Source organism: Mesocricetus auratus, unplaced genomic scaffold (assembly GCF_017639785.1).
Source record: "Mesocricetus auratus isolate SY011 unplaced genomic scaffold, BCM_Maur_2.0 Super-Scaffold_100011, whole genome shotgun sequence".
Classification (NCBI taxonomy): Eukaryota; Metazoa; Chordata; class Mammalia; order Rodentia; family Cricetidae; genus Mesocricetus; species Mesocricetus auratus.
The window spans coordinates 26,602,277-26,617,858 of record NW_024429195.1 but is presented as its reverse complement, the minus strand read 5'-3'; the positions used below and the strand labels follow the sequence as shown (position 1 = coordinate 26,617,858).

Here is a 15,582-nt window from a genome sequence, read left to right as displayed (position 1 = left end):
TTTACTCATGTCATGGCACTTGCACAGGTGTACATACACGTTCACACACATAATAAATAAATGTAAAATTTTTGTAATTAAAAAAATGTTTTCACCTGGATTTGGTGCCTTATCTATAATCCTAGTACTTGGAAACCTGAGACTGGATTTTGAGTTCAAGGCCAAGGCAAGCTGCATAGCAAGAGCCTGTCAACAAAAAACAAAACCAGCAACTTGTGTGTATGTGTATTATATACATGACATCACAAATTATCATAGACTCCTAGAAGTTAGTAGAAAGCCATCTAGAGGTTACCAGGTAGTGTGACTCTAATAACTACATGCTACAAGTAAAGCCAAAGTTATAGGTAAGTTGCTAAAATCATAAAATAAAATGCTACACTTTGTAGAATAGGCTTGAATTCAAAGGTTCTTTTGTGGGGAGGAATTGAAGCATAGCAGAGCTAGAATTCCTGTTTATATTTAGGTAATTGTCATTGGGATAAAACATGTGGTACAGTGTTTAACACACACATATTTTTTATTAATAATTGTATTGGGGTCATTCTTGTCCAGGTGTCGTTCCAGATGGCACCTATGAAGTTTGTTCAAGAACTACAGGACAAGCTGCAGCTGGTAGGTTCACTGTTCACTTTGATTGAAATAGAGTAAGTCTTAAATGCCAAATTCAATAGTTGATTTGTTGATGAATGGGTAGGCTGTTAAATACTTTTGAGCAAGAAATCAAATGGTGATGCCATGAAAGGAATGCCTCAAGGCAGTAAGGCATAGGAAACAGTTGGGCTGTAAATGTGGGAGTGTCGCAGCTAAAAAGATAATAGTGTCAGGCAATAAAAGTTATCAGGTTATCCTAAAGGCAGATATTTGCTGAAAGACCCTTAGGATATTGAGAGGCATAGACTGATGGAAGCCGGTAATGTTTCTAGTGATGCTTTCTTTTTTCCACTGGTTTCTTTATGTTCTTCCTGCTGTGTCCATAGTGTTCATCCTGAATGAGCAATCTCAAGAGGCACCTGCTATTCCCAGCAACAAAGGACTAAAAACTTAGGCAGTTTCTAGCAGCACTGCTAGAAGGCTAGACACTGAGCAAACACACCTTTTGGGAGAAGGGGATACATGTCTTTACCACGACTGTTTATGAGTGAAAGCAACCTACTCAAACTAGCTTAACCAAAAGCAAGATCTTATCCCAGGACATTTGCAGAAGATGTTAAATTTAAGAATGCTGTGTCAGGGAAGGAAGGGGACAACTGGAACCGGATATCTAACTGTCACCAGGGCCCATTCTGCTCTGGCTTTTACTCCTCTCTTGCTGCTGTTTTTTGTTTGGTTGGGTTTTTGGTGGTTTTTTGTTCCTTTTTTGTTTGTTTCCTTTGCTTTAATTGATGACATCGCATGGATGGAAAGAGCTCATGGCCTCATTTCTACTCTCTCATTTAAGAGACCCACCTTTTCTCAAGTCTGCAGAAAGACTTGTTTTTACAGCTTTGATGTTTGACTAGTTATTTAGTTACTTACAGCTGTTATAGCTGATGGATGAGTTTATGATGGTTCCTGCTGTCCTCATGGGCTCAGAAGAAACATGTAGTTGTTGAGATACAGGGCGGTGCTGTTATGCAGAAGAGGTAGATGCACACTGTGTACATAGAAACCAATTCACTATCTGGTGTTTCAGACAGTTCTTGCTATGAAAGGCCTTCAGTTCAGAATCGCTTATGCTCCTATTCCTAGAATATTTTTTAATACTACTTCTTTATTAAAACAGAAAGTAGTAGTGCTGGAACATGGACTCTCAATGTATTGTGGAAAATGTGTGGGATTGATGTCCACATGGACCCTAACATTGGCAAAAGGCTTAATGCTCTGGGCAACACCCTTACAACACTGACAGGAGAGGAAGACATAGATGACATTGCTGACCTCAATTCAGTGAACATAGCTGACCTGTCAGATGAAGATGAAGTTGATACTATGTCTCCCACAATCCATACTGTAAGTGCAAGAATTTCAAGACTGGCTTTTCCTGAGTCGGGTACCTGATTAACTCAGTGTTATTTTGTGTGTTGTGATTGCTATTTGTAGAAGAAAGGAAGAAAGTAGTGGCTTCTAGGTTCACATTTTACAGTGCTGTTGTGTATTTCATAATAATTCCATTGTGAAATGTGCCTTAGCCTCAATGTAATGTAATAACATTGAAAGAGGCATAAGGTCAGCCTCCAAAACAATACAGAGAAATCCTGTCTTGTAAAACGAAAAAGAAAGAAAGAAAGAAAGAAAGAAAGAAAGAAAGAAAGAAAGAAAGAAAGAAAGAAAGAGGCATAAGGTAAATCTAAACACAAAGTACATCAAGTGGGTCTTCAGTCTGGGTGTGTGATGAAGTTTGAGAACATGGATGGGTAATGCTGAAAGTGTGGAGGTGACTGTAGAGTTCTAGATATCCTAAAACCATGGAGTTGTACATGCTAAATGGATGAGTCTTATGGTCTGTAAACCATATCTTAGAAAAGATTTTTACAAATAAGCCTTTTAAAAAGCAAAGTGCTACACTGTGACAAGGCATATAAAAATGTGTTTTTCTAGCTATACTGCTTATTCTGTAGTATCAAGTTACTCAATAGTCAAAAAGAAAGTGACTTTTAAGATTTCATTCTGGTTTTGATTTGTAAAGAGATTTTAAATAACGTTTATCTGTTATAACATAAAATAGTTTTGTCTTTGAAAGTAATTTTAAATTAATAATACTGTTTATTATTTAGAGTTCAGATGGAAGTACAGTAAGTGGAGATGGCCACAAACTCACCTTTGGGCAGCGACTTGTAAATCACCTACTAGGCCTGGCACCCCCAAATCAGCGCTATTCTGTTCCTGCAGAGTATCTGTGTGATTCAGAGATGCGGGGCTCCCCTCAGTCTAGCCAGTCCCATTTGAAAGCGTGCAGAGCACACTCATGGGGAAACGTAGGTAGCAACTCAGTAGATTTCTTATGAAATGAGGGGATTTGAATCAGTGGAGAACGGCAATCATCTTACCTGCTATAGATGGTTTTGATTCTTGCATGCTTTCTTTGATCTGAGGCATTAATTTTTAGTATAGATTGTCTATATGAACTGAAAATGGTATTGACATGTATACTTTCAACTTTTTAGGAAGCTATAGATTATCGAAGACAAGGAACATCTTCTAGCCAGCCAGGAGAACCCAGAGGAAGAAAGATTATGAAACGTCTAGTAGACATCAGAGAACTGAATGAACAGGCCAAAGTAATAGATGATCTTAAGTAAGTCATTGGTTTTTAACTTAACTATAATATTCTCTACTAATAATAGGATGCTGAAGATAGAGAAAACCTTTTAGTTTATCAGTGAAGTCATCAGTGCTCCAAGAAGTACAGTAATTTTTCTGAGCTCATTAGTAATAAAGTTAGGCTTGGAATCCTAGCTTTCTGTCTTCACAACTCATTTCTGTGAAGTGAATGGCTGACTTTGAATGTCACATATACACAACTCCGTGTGCATGTCCGTGCTTGCATGTATTCACATGCATAGTTGAGCGTGTGTGTTAGTTTGCTAACCTTGTTTCTAGAAGTTTTTTTTTTTTTGAGGAATTAAGAATCAGCATTTGTGGGTACCTGTTCTGGTATGACATGCTGTCTAACAGTAAATCTCACAGGTAAAGTAGCATTTTCCAAATGTACTGATGGGAAAACTGTCTCAGAGTAAAGAACTGAGATTTGCACTTGTGTGGGTGTGAATTCAAAGTCTATGGGTTTTTGTTTTTTTTTTAGTCTTGCCTATTGATATTAGCAGTTTTTTTTATAACAAAGTAGAGGTAATGCAGTAAACATCAGTAACCTTTTTAATCTGTTGCCTGCTGTATTGTAATCTTACTAAGTACCTCCTGTACAAAGATAAATACTCTTCTTGCTAAACTTTGAAACTTTCATTTTCTCAAAGTTGGTGGCTATGCCTCCTTTTTCCTAATCTTCAAATACTTATACCTGTGGGGATTTTATTGTTGTTGTTCAATGAGGATTTCTCAGAAATACCAGAATTTTTTAAAATGAAAGGTATGATCTTAAAATTTGTCTAAATTAATCATGTAATGATTCAGTTTTCCATTAATTTGAGTTTTATCCTCAGAGAGAAAAAATGGCTTGAGGTAAAATATATTAGTCCTCCAAAATCATATATACATTTTTCTGCAGAGTGTTTGGTTTCCAGGAGATTGCTGGCACCTTTTGCTACATCCAAGGGTACTAGTGGGTGTAGAAAGACATTTGTTTGGGCTACCAGCTTACAAATAATGACACGGAAACGTTATTATGAAAACTTGGCCTTAGTTTACGCCTATTCCTAACTAGCTTTAATAATTTAATTAACCCATATTTTTAAAAATCTACATTCTGCCGGGCGGTGGTGGCGCACGCCTTTAATCCCAGCACTTGGGAGGCAGAGGCGGGCGGATCTCTGTGAGTTCGAGGCCAGGCTGGACCGACCGCCTCCAGAACAATACAGAGAAACCCTGTCTCGTAAAACCAAAAAAAAAAATCTACATTCTGCCTTATGCCTTGGTTACCTTTGATCTGTACTCTATACCCAACGTCTTCAGAGTCCCACTGGTGCCTTTTATGTGCCTTGATCTTACCCCTCTTCCTTTCTCTCCCTGGAGACCCTGCCTACACCTTCTGCCCAGCTATTGGCCATTCTGCTTTTTGTTACTCCAATCATATCAAATACATCTTCACACAGTATACAAATATCACACAAGTGCATCTTTTTAATTTTCCAGATATGAATGTTGAAGTTGCAGGAATTTTGACCCTCCAGATATTGTCCTTTGCTTCTCTGACAAGAGAACTAAAACAGAGCAGCTAAAAAGCAAGCTTTGCTTACTTGCTTCTTTACAATAACCTCTCCATTTTGATGGGGCTTTTGTTTTGTTTTTTATTTGCCTTTTTTTTTTTTTCGTTTTGATTTTGTTTTGTTTTCCTTTAGAAAATTGGGTGCAAGTGAAGGAACCATAAACCAGGAAATTCAGCGTTACCAACAGCTAGAGTCTGTGGCTGTGAATGACATCCGAAGAGATGTTCGTAAAAAGTTACGGAGATCCAGTATGCGAGTGAGTACCTACGTAAAAATTTCAGAAGACTATTTTTAAATGATTACTTTTTGAAACATGATAGTATTTATGTTCTTGTTCAAACTGGTAATAATACCACCTGATTTATGAAAAGCAGACCTGTGGACCAGGCACTATTTAAAACACTTTACATTTAATCACCTATAAATCTCCACAATAATTCTATAAAATACCCTTTGCTTCCATTTTAAGAAAGAGAAAACTAAGTGAGGCACAGAGAGGTCAAGTAGTCTGACCAAGTTTCAAAGCCAGGCAATGGAAGTCTACAGTTAAGCCCAAGACAGTGTTGTTCCCATCATTCATGAACTCAAACGGGCTTTTTAACCTCTAGTGTATGCTCTCAGAAATGTGCAATCTTTTTCCACATCTTTGCCTCCAGTTTTTCAATATTTACCTCCAAGTCACATTTTCTCTCTTTTCTACCTTATCTTTTTAGTAAAACACAATTTTTAGAGCAATTTTAAAATGGTTTTGATTGCTTCTTTGACCCATGATTTTTAGAAGTGTATTGTTTGGTCTTGATACATTTTTTCCCCAGGTAGCTTCCTGGCATACATTACTATCTTGTTAAGTTATAATGCTGTCTGACAGCAATCATTGTATGGTTTCATTTCTTTAAAATTGTTTTATCATTTTTATTTTAATTTTAAATAGCTTGTTTTACATGTCAATCCCAGTTCCCTCTCCCTCCCCTCCTCCCACACTCCCCTTCCCCCCCTCCCTCCCACCCTATTGCCAAATCCTTCCTCATAGGGGATATCTAGAGTCTGTCATTTTACTCTTGGTAGGGTCCAGGCACTCCCCTAAGAGTCCAGGCTGAGAGAGCATCTCTCTTTGTGCTATAGGCACACGAAGACAGTTTGTATACCAGGGATAGACGCTGATCCAGAGCTCAGGGCCCCATAGGTTGCCCAGGCCTTCTCACTGAAACTCACATTTGGGGGGTCCAGATCAGTCCCATGCTGGCCTCCCCACTGTCGGTCTGGGGTCCAAGAGCTCTCCCCTGTTCAGTTCAGCTGTCTCTGCTGGTTTTGCCAGCCCATTCTTTGCCAATTTGCTCATCACTCCTCTCTCTCTGTCACTGGGTTCCTTGGGTTGAGTTCAGTGATTAATTGTGTGTTTGCCTCTGCTTCCATCAGTCACAGCATGAAGTCTCCCGGATGGTTATAGACATCAAGTTCATTATCAGGGATGGGCATTCGAGGTGGTCCCTCCACTATTGCTTAGCTTGCCAATTGGTGTTATCCCTTTAGATCACTCGAGGTCACTCTGGTGCCTGATCTGTCTTCGAACCTATGATTCCCTCTTCCCCCTATTCTACCCCCACCCCCTCAACCCCCTGTTCCCCCATGACCAACTCCCTTCCTCTTCACCCCTTCTCTTCTTCCCAGGTCCCACTCCCCCCCACCCCTCGCCGTGTTCCCCATCCATTCAGAGGATCTTGTCTCCATCCTCTTCTCTTGGGTACTATGCATATATGCATATCTTTTAGGTTGTTTCCTGTTTCCCAGACTCTCTATCTGTGGAAGTGCAGACTGGCACTATCCTGATCCATGTCTAAAATCCATATATGAGTGAGTACATACCATGTTTGTCTTTTTGCGACTGGGTTACCTCACTCAGGATGGTTTCTTCCAGTGCTATCCATTTCCCTGTGAATTTCAAGATTCCATTGTTTTTTTCTGCTGAGTAATACTCCATTGTGTAAATGTACCACATTTTCTCTATCCACTCTTCAGTTGAGGGGCATCTAGGTTGCTTCCAGGTTCTGGCTATTACAAACAATGCTGCTATGAACATAGTGGAGCAGATGCCCTTGTTGTATGAACCTGCCTGATTTGGATAAATGCCTAAGAGTGGAATTGCTGGGTCTAGTGGTAGATTAATTCCCATTTTCCTGAGGAATCTCCATACTGATTTCCAAAGAGGCTGTATGAGTCGGCACTCCCACCAGCAGTGGAGGAGTGTTCCTCTCTCTCCACATCCTCTCCAGCATAAATTGTCTTCGGTGTTTTTGATTCTAGCCATTCTGACAGGAGTAAGATGGTATCTCAGAGTTGTTTTGATTTGCATTTCCCTGATGGCTAAGGATGTTGAGCACTTTCTTAAGTGTCTCTTGGCCATTTTAGCCTCCTCTACTGAGAATTCTCTATTTAGCTCTGTACCCCACCTTTCAAGTGGATCCTTTGGTGTTTTGGAGACTTGTTTCTTGAGTTCTTTGTAAATTTTGGAGATTAGCCCTCTGTCAGATGTAGGGTTAGTGAATATCTTTTCCCATTCTGTGGCCTGCCTTTTTGTCTTTTTGACTGTGTCCTTTGCCTTACAGAAGCTTTTTAGTTTCAGAAGGTCCCATTTGTTAATTGTCGATCTCAGTGCCTGTGCCACTGGTGTTATGTTTAGGAAGTGGTCTCCTGTACCAACTCGTTGAAGAGTATCTCCCACTTTCTTTTCTAAAGGTTTCAGTGTGGCTGGATTTATGTTGAGATCTTTGATCCATTTGGACTTAAGTTTTGTACAAGGCGATAGACCTGGATCTATCTGCAGTCTTCTGCATACCAGTACCCAGTTATGCCAGCACCATTTGTTGAAGATGCTTTCTTTTTTCCATTGTACAGTTTTAGCTTCTTTGTCAAAAATCAAGTGCTCATAGGTATGTGGGTTAAAATTAGGGCTTTCGATTCGGTTCCATTGGTCTACCTGCCTATTTTTGTGCCAATACCAAGCTGTTTTCAGGACTATAGCTCTATAATAGAGCTTGAAGTCAGGTATGGTGATGCCTCCTGAAGTTCCTTTATTGTATAGGGATGTTTTGGCTATCCTGGGCCTTTTGTTTTTCCATATAAAGTTGATTAATGTTCTTTCCAGGTCCTTGAAGAATTGTGATGGAATTTTGATAGGGATTGCATTGAATCTGTAGACTGCTTTTAGCAAGATTGCCATTTTTATTATGTTGATCCTACCAATCCAAGAGCATGGGAGATCTTTCCATTTTCTGGTATCTTCTTTGATTTCTTTCTTTAAAGACACCAAGTTCTTGATATACAGGTCTTTCACTTCCTTGGTTAACATTATCCCCAGATGCTGTTTTTGGCTATTGTAAAGGGTGATGTTTCTCTGATTTCTTTCTCAGTCACTTCATCATCTGTATATAATAGGGCCACTGATTTTTTTTGAGTTTACCTTGTATCCTGCCACATTGCTGAAGGTGTTTATCAGCTCTAGGAGTAACCTTGCGGAGTTTTTTGGGTCACTTATGTAAACTATCATATCATCTGCAAATAGTGAAAGTTTGACTTCTTCTTTTCCTATTTGTATCCCCTTTATCTCCTTTTGTTGTCTTATTGCTGTAGCTAGAACTTCAAGTACAATATTGAAGAAATATGGAGAGAGTGGACAGCCTTGTCTTGTTCCTGATTTTAGAGGAATTGCTTTGAGTTTCTCTCCATTTAGTCTGATGTTAGCTGTTGGTTTACTATATATTGCTTTTATTATATTCAGGTACGTTCCTGTTATCCCTGATCTCTCCAGGACCTTTATCATGAAGGGGTGCTGGATTTTGTCAAAGGCTTTTTCAGCATCTAGTGAGATGATCATGTGGTTTTTCTTTCGCAGATTGTTAATATGGTGGATTACATTGATAGATTTTCTAATGTTGAACCATCCCTGCATTCCTGGAATGAAGCCTACTTGATCATGGTGGATGATTTTTCTGATGTGTTCTTGAATCCGGTTTGCGAGTATTTTATTGAGTATTTTTGCATCAATGTTCATGAGGGAAATTGGTCTACAGTACTCTTTCTTAGTTGTGTCTTTGTGTGGCTTGGGTAAGATTCTTGTACTTTCATAGGCATATCTTTTGTTAGGTTAGGGAAGTTTTCTTCTATAATTTTGTTGAATATGTTTTCTGTACCTTTAAGTTGAATTTCTTCACCTTCTTCTATACCTATTATTCTCAGGTTTGGCTTCTTCACGGTGTCCCATATTTCCTGGATATTTTGTGTTAAGGATTTGTTGGTTTTGAGATTTTCTTTGGTTGATGACTCTATATCCTGTAATGAGTCTTCAACACCTGAGATTCTCTCTTCTATCTCTTGTATTCTATTGGTGATACTTGCATCTGTAGTTCCAAATCGTTTACTGAGCTTTTCTATTTCCAGCATCCCTTCATTCTGTGTTTTCTTTATCGTTTCTATTTCAGCTTTCAATCCTTCAACTGTTTGAGCTGTTTTCTTAATTTTTTTGGTTGTTTTTTCTTGGTGCTCTTTAGATTCTTTGAGAGATTTGTTTATTTCTTGAATTTTTTCCACCATTTCATGGATTTTTTTGGTTGTTTTTTCTTCTATTTCTTTAAGGGATTTCCTCGTTTCTTCTTTGAGGGTCTCCATCATCTTCACGAAATAATTTTTGAGGTCTGTCTCCTCTTCTTCGTCTATGTAGTGCTTTTCGGGTCTTGCTGGTGTTGGATCCCTGGATTCTGGTGGGGTCATGTTTGTGTTTCTATTGCTGAGTGATCTCTTATTCTGTCTTCTTCCCATCTCTTCTTCCAGTGGGTGCTGGTGGGGTCTTTCCGTCTCCACTGGTCTCCTTCCTTCCTGCAGCTGAAGCTGGGGATGCTGAAGCTGGACTCCCTGGGGTTGGGGTCTTGGAGGGGCTGATCTCTTTCCTGAAGCTGGGCTCCCTGAAGCTGGGCTCGCTGGGTTGGGGTCTTAGAGGGGCTGATCTCCTTCCTGTGTGGGCGGGTCTTCTGGATCCTGGGAGCGGCCCCCGAAGATCGAGGGGGATGGGTGATGGGCGGGTGGTCTCCGCTGGAGACCCAATCTCACCTGAAGCTGGACTAGCTGGGGTTGGGGTCTTGGAGGGGCTGATGTCTTTCCTCTCTTTAAAATTTTTAAGGTAAATTTTACAGCCTATAATGTGGCCTGCCTTGGCAGATGTTCCATGTTGACTTAAGGAGATTTTGTATGTGCTATTAAAGAAAGAAGTCCTTTGTACATGTTGATTATATCCAAATGGTGGATATGCTGTTGAGTTTAGTTATGTGCATAAAGATTTTCTGTGTGTACTGGGTCTTGCCATTTCTGATAAAAAGGTCTGCAACCATGATACTGAAACCATCCATTGAGCTTTGCAATTCTGTTAGTTTCTGTCTTGCATAGTTTAAACCATTGATGTTTACACCAATTATTGATACTATTGGATTGAACATCTACCTATTTTTCACTGTTTCCTATTGCTTTTGTTCTCTATTCATGCTTTTGTTCTATTTTTTCTATCTTGTATAGTTTTAACTGAATACTTTATGATTCCATTTTCTCCTCTTTGAAGTCAATTGTATTTTAATACATTTTTGGTGGTGGTTTTTAGATTTACAACACATGTGTACAACTAAAACCAAGTCTGCTTTCAGATAACACTATACTACTTCATAGGTAGCATGAGTACCTATAATAATAAAGTAATCCCTCTTGCCATGATGGTCACTCATTTCTTACATGTAAGCATGGATATGAGTGTGATGAATGTATACACTTAAGACACATAATATAAGTGTGTGTATAAGTAATAGATATGCATATTTATTTGTAGTGTATGTAAGTACACAACACAGCATTAATGTGATATATTTCAAACAAATTATCTGTTAGATCAATTAGAATAGAAAAAAATTTTTATTCACCTAATTCTTTGATCATCTTCCTTATAGAGATTCATGTTTCTAGCCTGTTTGATTTTCATTTCTATAGAACTCTTATATTTCTTACACTGCAATTCTATTTTTTGTTTGTCTGATAAAGTCTTACTTTTCCTTCACCTTTGAAGGGAAGTTTCTTGTAGAACTCTAGATTGTTTGGGGTTTTGTTTTCTCAACACTTCAAGTATTTCTCTTCACACACACACCCCTTTCTCTTTGTTTTTGTTTTTTTTGAGACAGGGTTTCTCTGTGGCTCCTCACCACACTTTTCCCTCCCCCTCCTCACACCCCCATCCTCCTCCCCACACCCTCCATATTCACTCCTTTCCCTTCAGAAAAGGACAAACCTCTTGGGGATATCAACCAAACATGGCATATCATGTTGCCATAAGACAACATGATGGATAAGGCAACCTAGTAAGAGCAAAAGGGTCCCAACCAAAGAGTCAGAGACAGCCCCTGCTCCCGCTGTTAGGAGTCACCTAAGAACATCAAGCTGTACAGCCATAATATATATGTAGAGCACCTAGGTCAGACCCATGCTCCCTGATTGTCACTTCAGTCTCTGTGAGCCCTGGTTTGTTGATTCTGTGAGCCATTTTCGTGTTCTTCACTCTTTTCTCACTGGCATAATTTTTCTTTCTTTAAGGAGAAACTGGGTGTCATTTTTATTCTTTGTTTCTCAATGATTGCAATATTATTCAATTTTGTTTTAGGGAATCTTTTTATATTTATCCTTTGTAGTGTAGTTTTCTTAGTATTTATCCTATTTGGTTCATCGGTTTTCTATGTCTGTGGTTTGAAATTTTACATTGCTAAAGAAATCTCAGTCACCAACAGTTCCTTTACAGAGTCAGAGCCATTGGGTTGCTTGATGGGTAAGCAACAGGCATCTACTGTGAGTGTAGGTATACCACCCATGGTGGGGGAGGTACTAGAACAAGGTCACCTCCCCCCAGGTGCCTTCCCTGACTGCCCCAGTCCACAGAGAACTCTGGTTGTAGAGGCCAAAAACTTAACTCTCTTCCCTCTCCCTTCTGGTGTTGCCATGTACATCTTTATGCATTTTATAGTTTTTCCTCTAATCATGGGCATTCTGTTAGGATCTTGTTTGTGTTTTGTTGTTGTTGTTTAGTTTTGTTCTTTTGGTCTCCGTTGTCTTTACTTACCACTTTCTGAAGTTTCTGTGAATGTTTCAATCTCAGTGGTTCTTTTCTCAGCATGTCCAGCCTCTTAGTAAGTTCATCAAATGTTCTTTCTGTTAGTATATTCATCTCTACTGTTTGTTTTTTGTTCATTAGAAGTTTCACCTCTGGTTATATTGTCTAGCTATTCTTATAGTTTGTCCCTTTTACCCATGAGAGCCATAACACATTAATTAAAACTGCTTTTAATATTCTGATCTGATAGTTCCAACACTCTTGTCATGTTTGCTTCTGACTTTTCTTCTTCAGATTTTCATTTTGCCTTTAGTATGTTTTGTAATTTTTTCTTGATAGCTAGATGTGATGTACCAGGTAAAAGGAACTGCTTGCTGTGAACTTCCTTCTGGGTTTTGTGCTTAGGTCTTTGACCTTCATAGACGTTTGTCCTTTTTCCACCCTGCCCATTTGGATGGGACAATATGGGTATTGCTGACAAGACCTCAGTATCTCCCTCTTCTTTGTTTGGTATGTTGTTACAGTATCACCCAGATCAAGTTGGGTTCAGGCTAGCTAGTTTCTGTTAAGGACAAGCCACATGAAAAATTTTGTAGTTGCCTCATTGTATTTGTGGGTTTCATATTCTTAAACTCAGTCAGCCACAGATCAAAAGTATTTCGAAAACATAATTGCTTCTATACTGAACATATACTGACTTTTTCCTTGTTACTCCCTAAACAACATACTGTAACAACTATTTACCTCATGTTTGTTATAATCTAGGCATTCAGACTATACAAGAAGTTTCTAGTAGGTTACATATGCAACTACTAACCAATCTAACTAGATAAGAGACTTGCACATACAAATATGGCCATATTCAGTACAACTATACTCTGGTGATTTTCAAAACGTTCCTTTTCCCCCTCCCTTTGCTGAGAGCTTGAAGAGCTTCTTCCTCCTTCTTCCTCTAGTGTTTATTGAAGGAGTCTTGTCAAACTCCTAAGGGAGTACTCACCTTGTTACAAGGTGACATTTTTAACTATTGGAATTGTTTGTACGAGCCTTAGATTTCCCTACCTAGCACTGTCCTTACGGCACTGTGGTTGGACATTCTCCACTTGTGAATTCTATTCTGTCAGCTGACACTCCTGTTTATGTATTTACCTGCTTTTCCAAATCCTTGAGGTAGCATTTTTACCTTCTCTAACGGCTCAGGAAGGATTTTTAATTTCTATATGGTCAGATTTTATGGAACTAGAAACCAGAAATAAAAAAAATTTAAAAACTGCTCCAAAAGAATTTTTACTAGAAAATTCCCCCTCCTTTTCCTCCTCTTTTTTTCTCCTCCTTTTTTTAAAACCATCCATTCATTAAAGGGACCCTGGTAAAGATTGTAGGTGATCCCTCAGCCACCCAGAGAACCTTCTTCAAGTTCTGCTCTAAATTATTTAGAGAGAAAATCCGTTTACTTTGTCAATTGCTATTCTCTGAGAGTAATAGACTTTGATAAGGTTCAGTGTCTAGTTATATATTTAAAATTGTGCTGAAAGTCATACACTAAGTAATACATCTGTTTCCAAGGGAGTTTATCTGGTAGTACGTTCCTAAAAATAAAACTTGATAGAGAGGATTAAAGATACCATTGAAATGTCATTTACATTCTTAATACTTGTCTCACTCAACATTTCCCCTTTAATCTCTACCATTTCATGAGTCCTTTTTAGCACCCAGCACCTCAGCACATTTAGGCATTCCATTCTCTTGCTTTTTCTCTGCTACAGTGAAGTAGAAATTTGTAGCAGATGAGCAATTTGAATGGTCCTTGAAATGATAAAATGGTCTCTTCCCCAAAACACACCTAACTTTCCCCAGGATTTTTGCTCATTTTTTTTCTCATTCTTTTCTTATCATTATTTCCTTTATTCTCATCTTGTTTCTGTACTCCTCTTTTCTTCCCCAATATTTTCTTTTTTCTGTTGAGTTAGCCAGTGATTCCTATTTCCATTGTATAGTCCTCCTAAGGGGTATTATGACATCAGGATGACTGATTGCTGTGGTACTTTGATTCATCTATGCTGATTGTCATTTTAAAGTCACCTGGACGTAAAAGAACTAACATAGTTTTCATTTTAGCTATAGTGAAATACCACATCAGTATACAATTGCCTTTGAGTCACTTTTTTTTTCCTCTACCATTTTATTAGGCTGCTTCCCTCAAGGATAAGTGGGGTTTAGGTTACAAACCAAGTTACAACCGATCAAAGAGCATTTCAGCTTCTGGAAGACCACCTCTTAAGAGAATGGAAAGAGCAAGGTAATACATATTTCAACCAATGAGACAAACTAGGATTCAGTATTTTTTTTCCCTGTGTTCCAATTGGATAGTTTAAAAAAAAAAAGCCCTTATTAGTAAAATAGCAGTCACTAATTACTGTCATGTCATTGGTTTGAGGAAACTGCTACTGTTTTATTCCTCATTGTAGTAAGAAAGTTTTAGTAAAGCAAACTTATTTAGACATGATTAATGTATAAACTTAAAGATGATCCAAAGAAAAGAAAATATGCATGTCGGTGGTTGCTTTCTAAATAATCAATTTAGGAAGGATGATTGTACACATTAAACACTTGTTTTAGTGTTGAGTCAGCACTATAAAAATAAGATGTATAAATTCCTGAGGTGGGTTGTGGCTCAGTTGATAGACTGCTTGCCTGGCATGTATGAAGCCCCAAGTTCAGTCCCTAGTACCACATAAATTGGGTGGTGCATGCCTGTAATGGTAGCTCTTGGGACAGGCAAGGATCAGAAGTTCCAGAGCCTCCTCTCTCAGCTGGGCATTGGTTTCGAGGGATACATGAGACCCTGTCTCCAAAAAATAAAACGGCATGAATTCTTTTTATATGGGTTAGTTTTAGAAAATGTGAAGTTAATTGAAACATTGAGGCTTTTTCATAGATGTTGAAGGTTAATATATGGAATGCTGAAAATGAAATCATCTGATAAGGTCACTATTTAGAAATAGAATATTAATGTCATTAATAAGACTTCTATAAAGCCAAGGGTTTTTAAAATGAAACTATTGGTGTTTTATACATTTGTGTTATATATTTATGCTTATTTCATAACTACATTTTACTTATAGTTCTCGAATAGGAGAAACTGATGAGCTCCCAGAAATCCGTGTGGATGCAGCATCTCCTGGACCCAGAGTAACTTTTAACATCCAGGATACAGTAAGAAATTACAGACTTGCAATATTATACAGTTTAAAATTATGAATTGTTGCCTATGATAAAAGTGTGGGTTGCCATAGCAGAAGTATCTGCACCATTAGCAAGCAGACACTGCCTACTGTAATAGCTATAATGCAGGTGACTAAGTGTATGTACAGTAACAATCCCTTAACTGCTTGCTTTTACATGGGATTGTTTGGTTGAACAGTTTTCCTTAGTAAGTGAGGATCCACATTAAACTATGTTTTTTACATAGTTGTTATTGTGAAATACATATTCATTTATCTGTTTAGTTCACAGTGTATAATAGCAGAAGCCAGACAGAAGGCCAGCTTCAGAGCTGCACACTGCAGCGATTCAAAATTTATGTGAAAA

General features: G+C 38.4%; 1 protein-coding gene across 10 annotated transcripts in view; it reads left to right on the top strand.

Annotated features, from left to right (window-relative positions):
- The window catches only part of Kiaa1109 (KIAA1109 ortholog), a 176,273-nt gene that overhangs the window by 122,036 nt on the left and 38,655 nt on the right, over positions 1 to 15,582 (top strand). For 8 of the 10 annotated variants that reach the window (XM_040754477.1, XM_040754482.1, XM_040754479.1 and 5 more), the window contains 7 exons: positions 556 to 615; positions 1,766 to 1,992; positions 2,757 to 2,957; positions 3,147 to 3,277; positions 4,995 to 5,118; positions 14,181 to 14,290; positions 15,117 to 15,207. In XM_040754477.1, the coding sequence (XP_040610411.1) occupies positions 556 to 615; positions 1,766 to 1,992; positions 2,757 to 2,957; positions 3,147 to 3,277; positions 4,995 to 5,118; positions 14,181 to 14,290; positions 15,117 to 15,207 (944 nt within the window). The remainder of the gene's footprint in view (positions 1 to 555; positions 616 to 1,765; positions 1,993 to 2,756; positions 2,958 to 3,146; positions 3,278 to 4,994; positions 5,119 to 14,180; positions 14,291 to 15,116; positions 15,208 to 15,582) is intronic. The other 2 variants (XM_040754485.1, XM_040754483.1) reach the window with 1 other exon arrangement.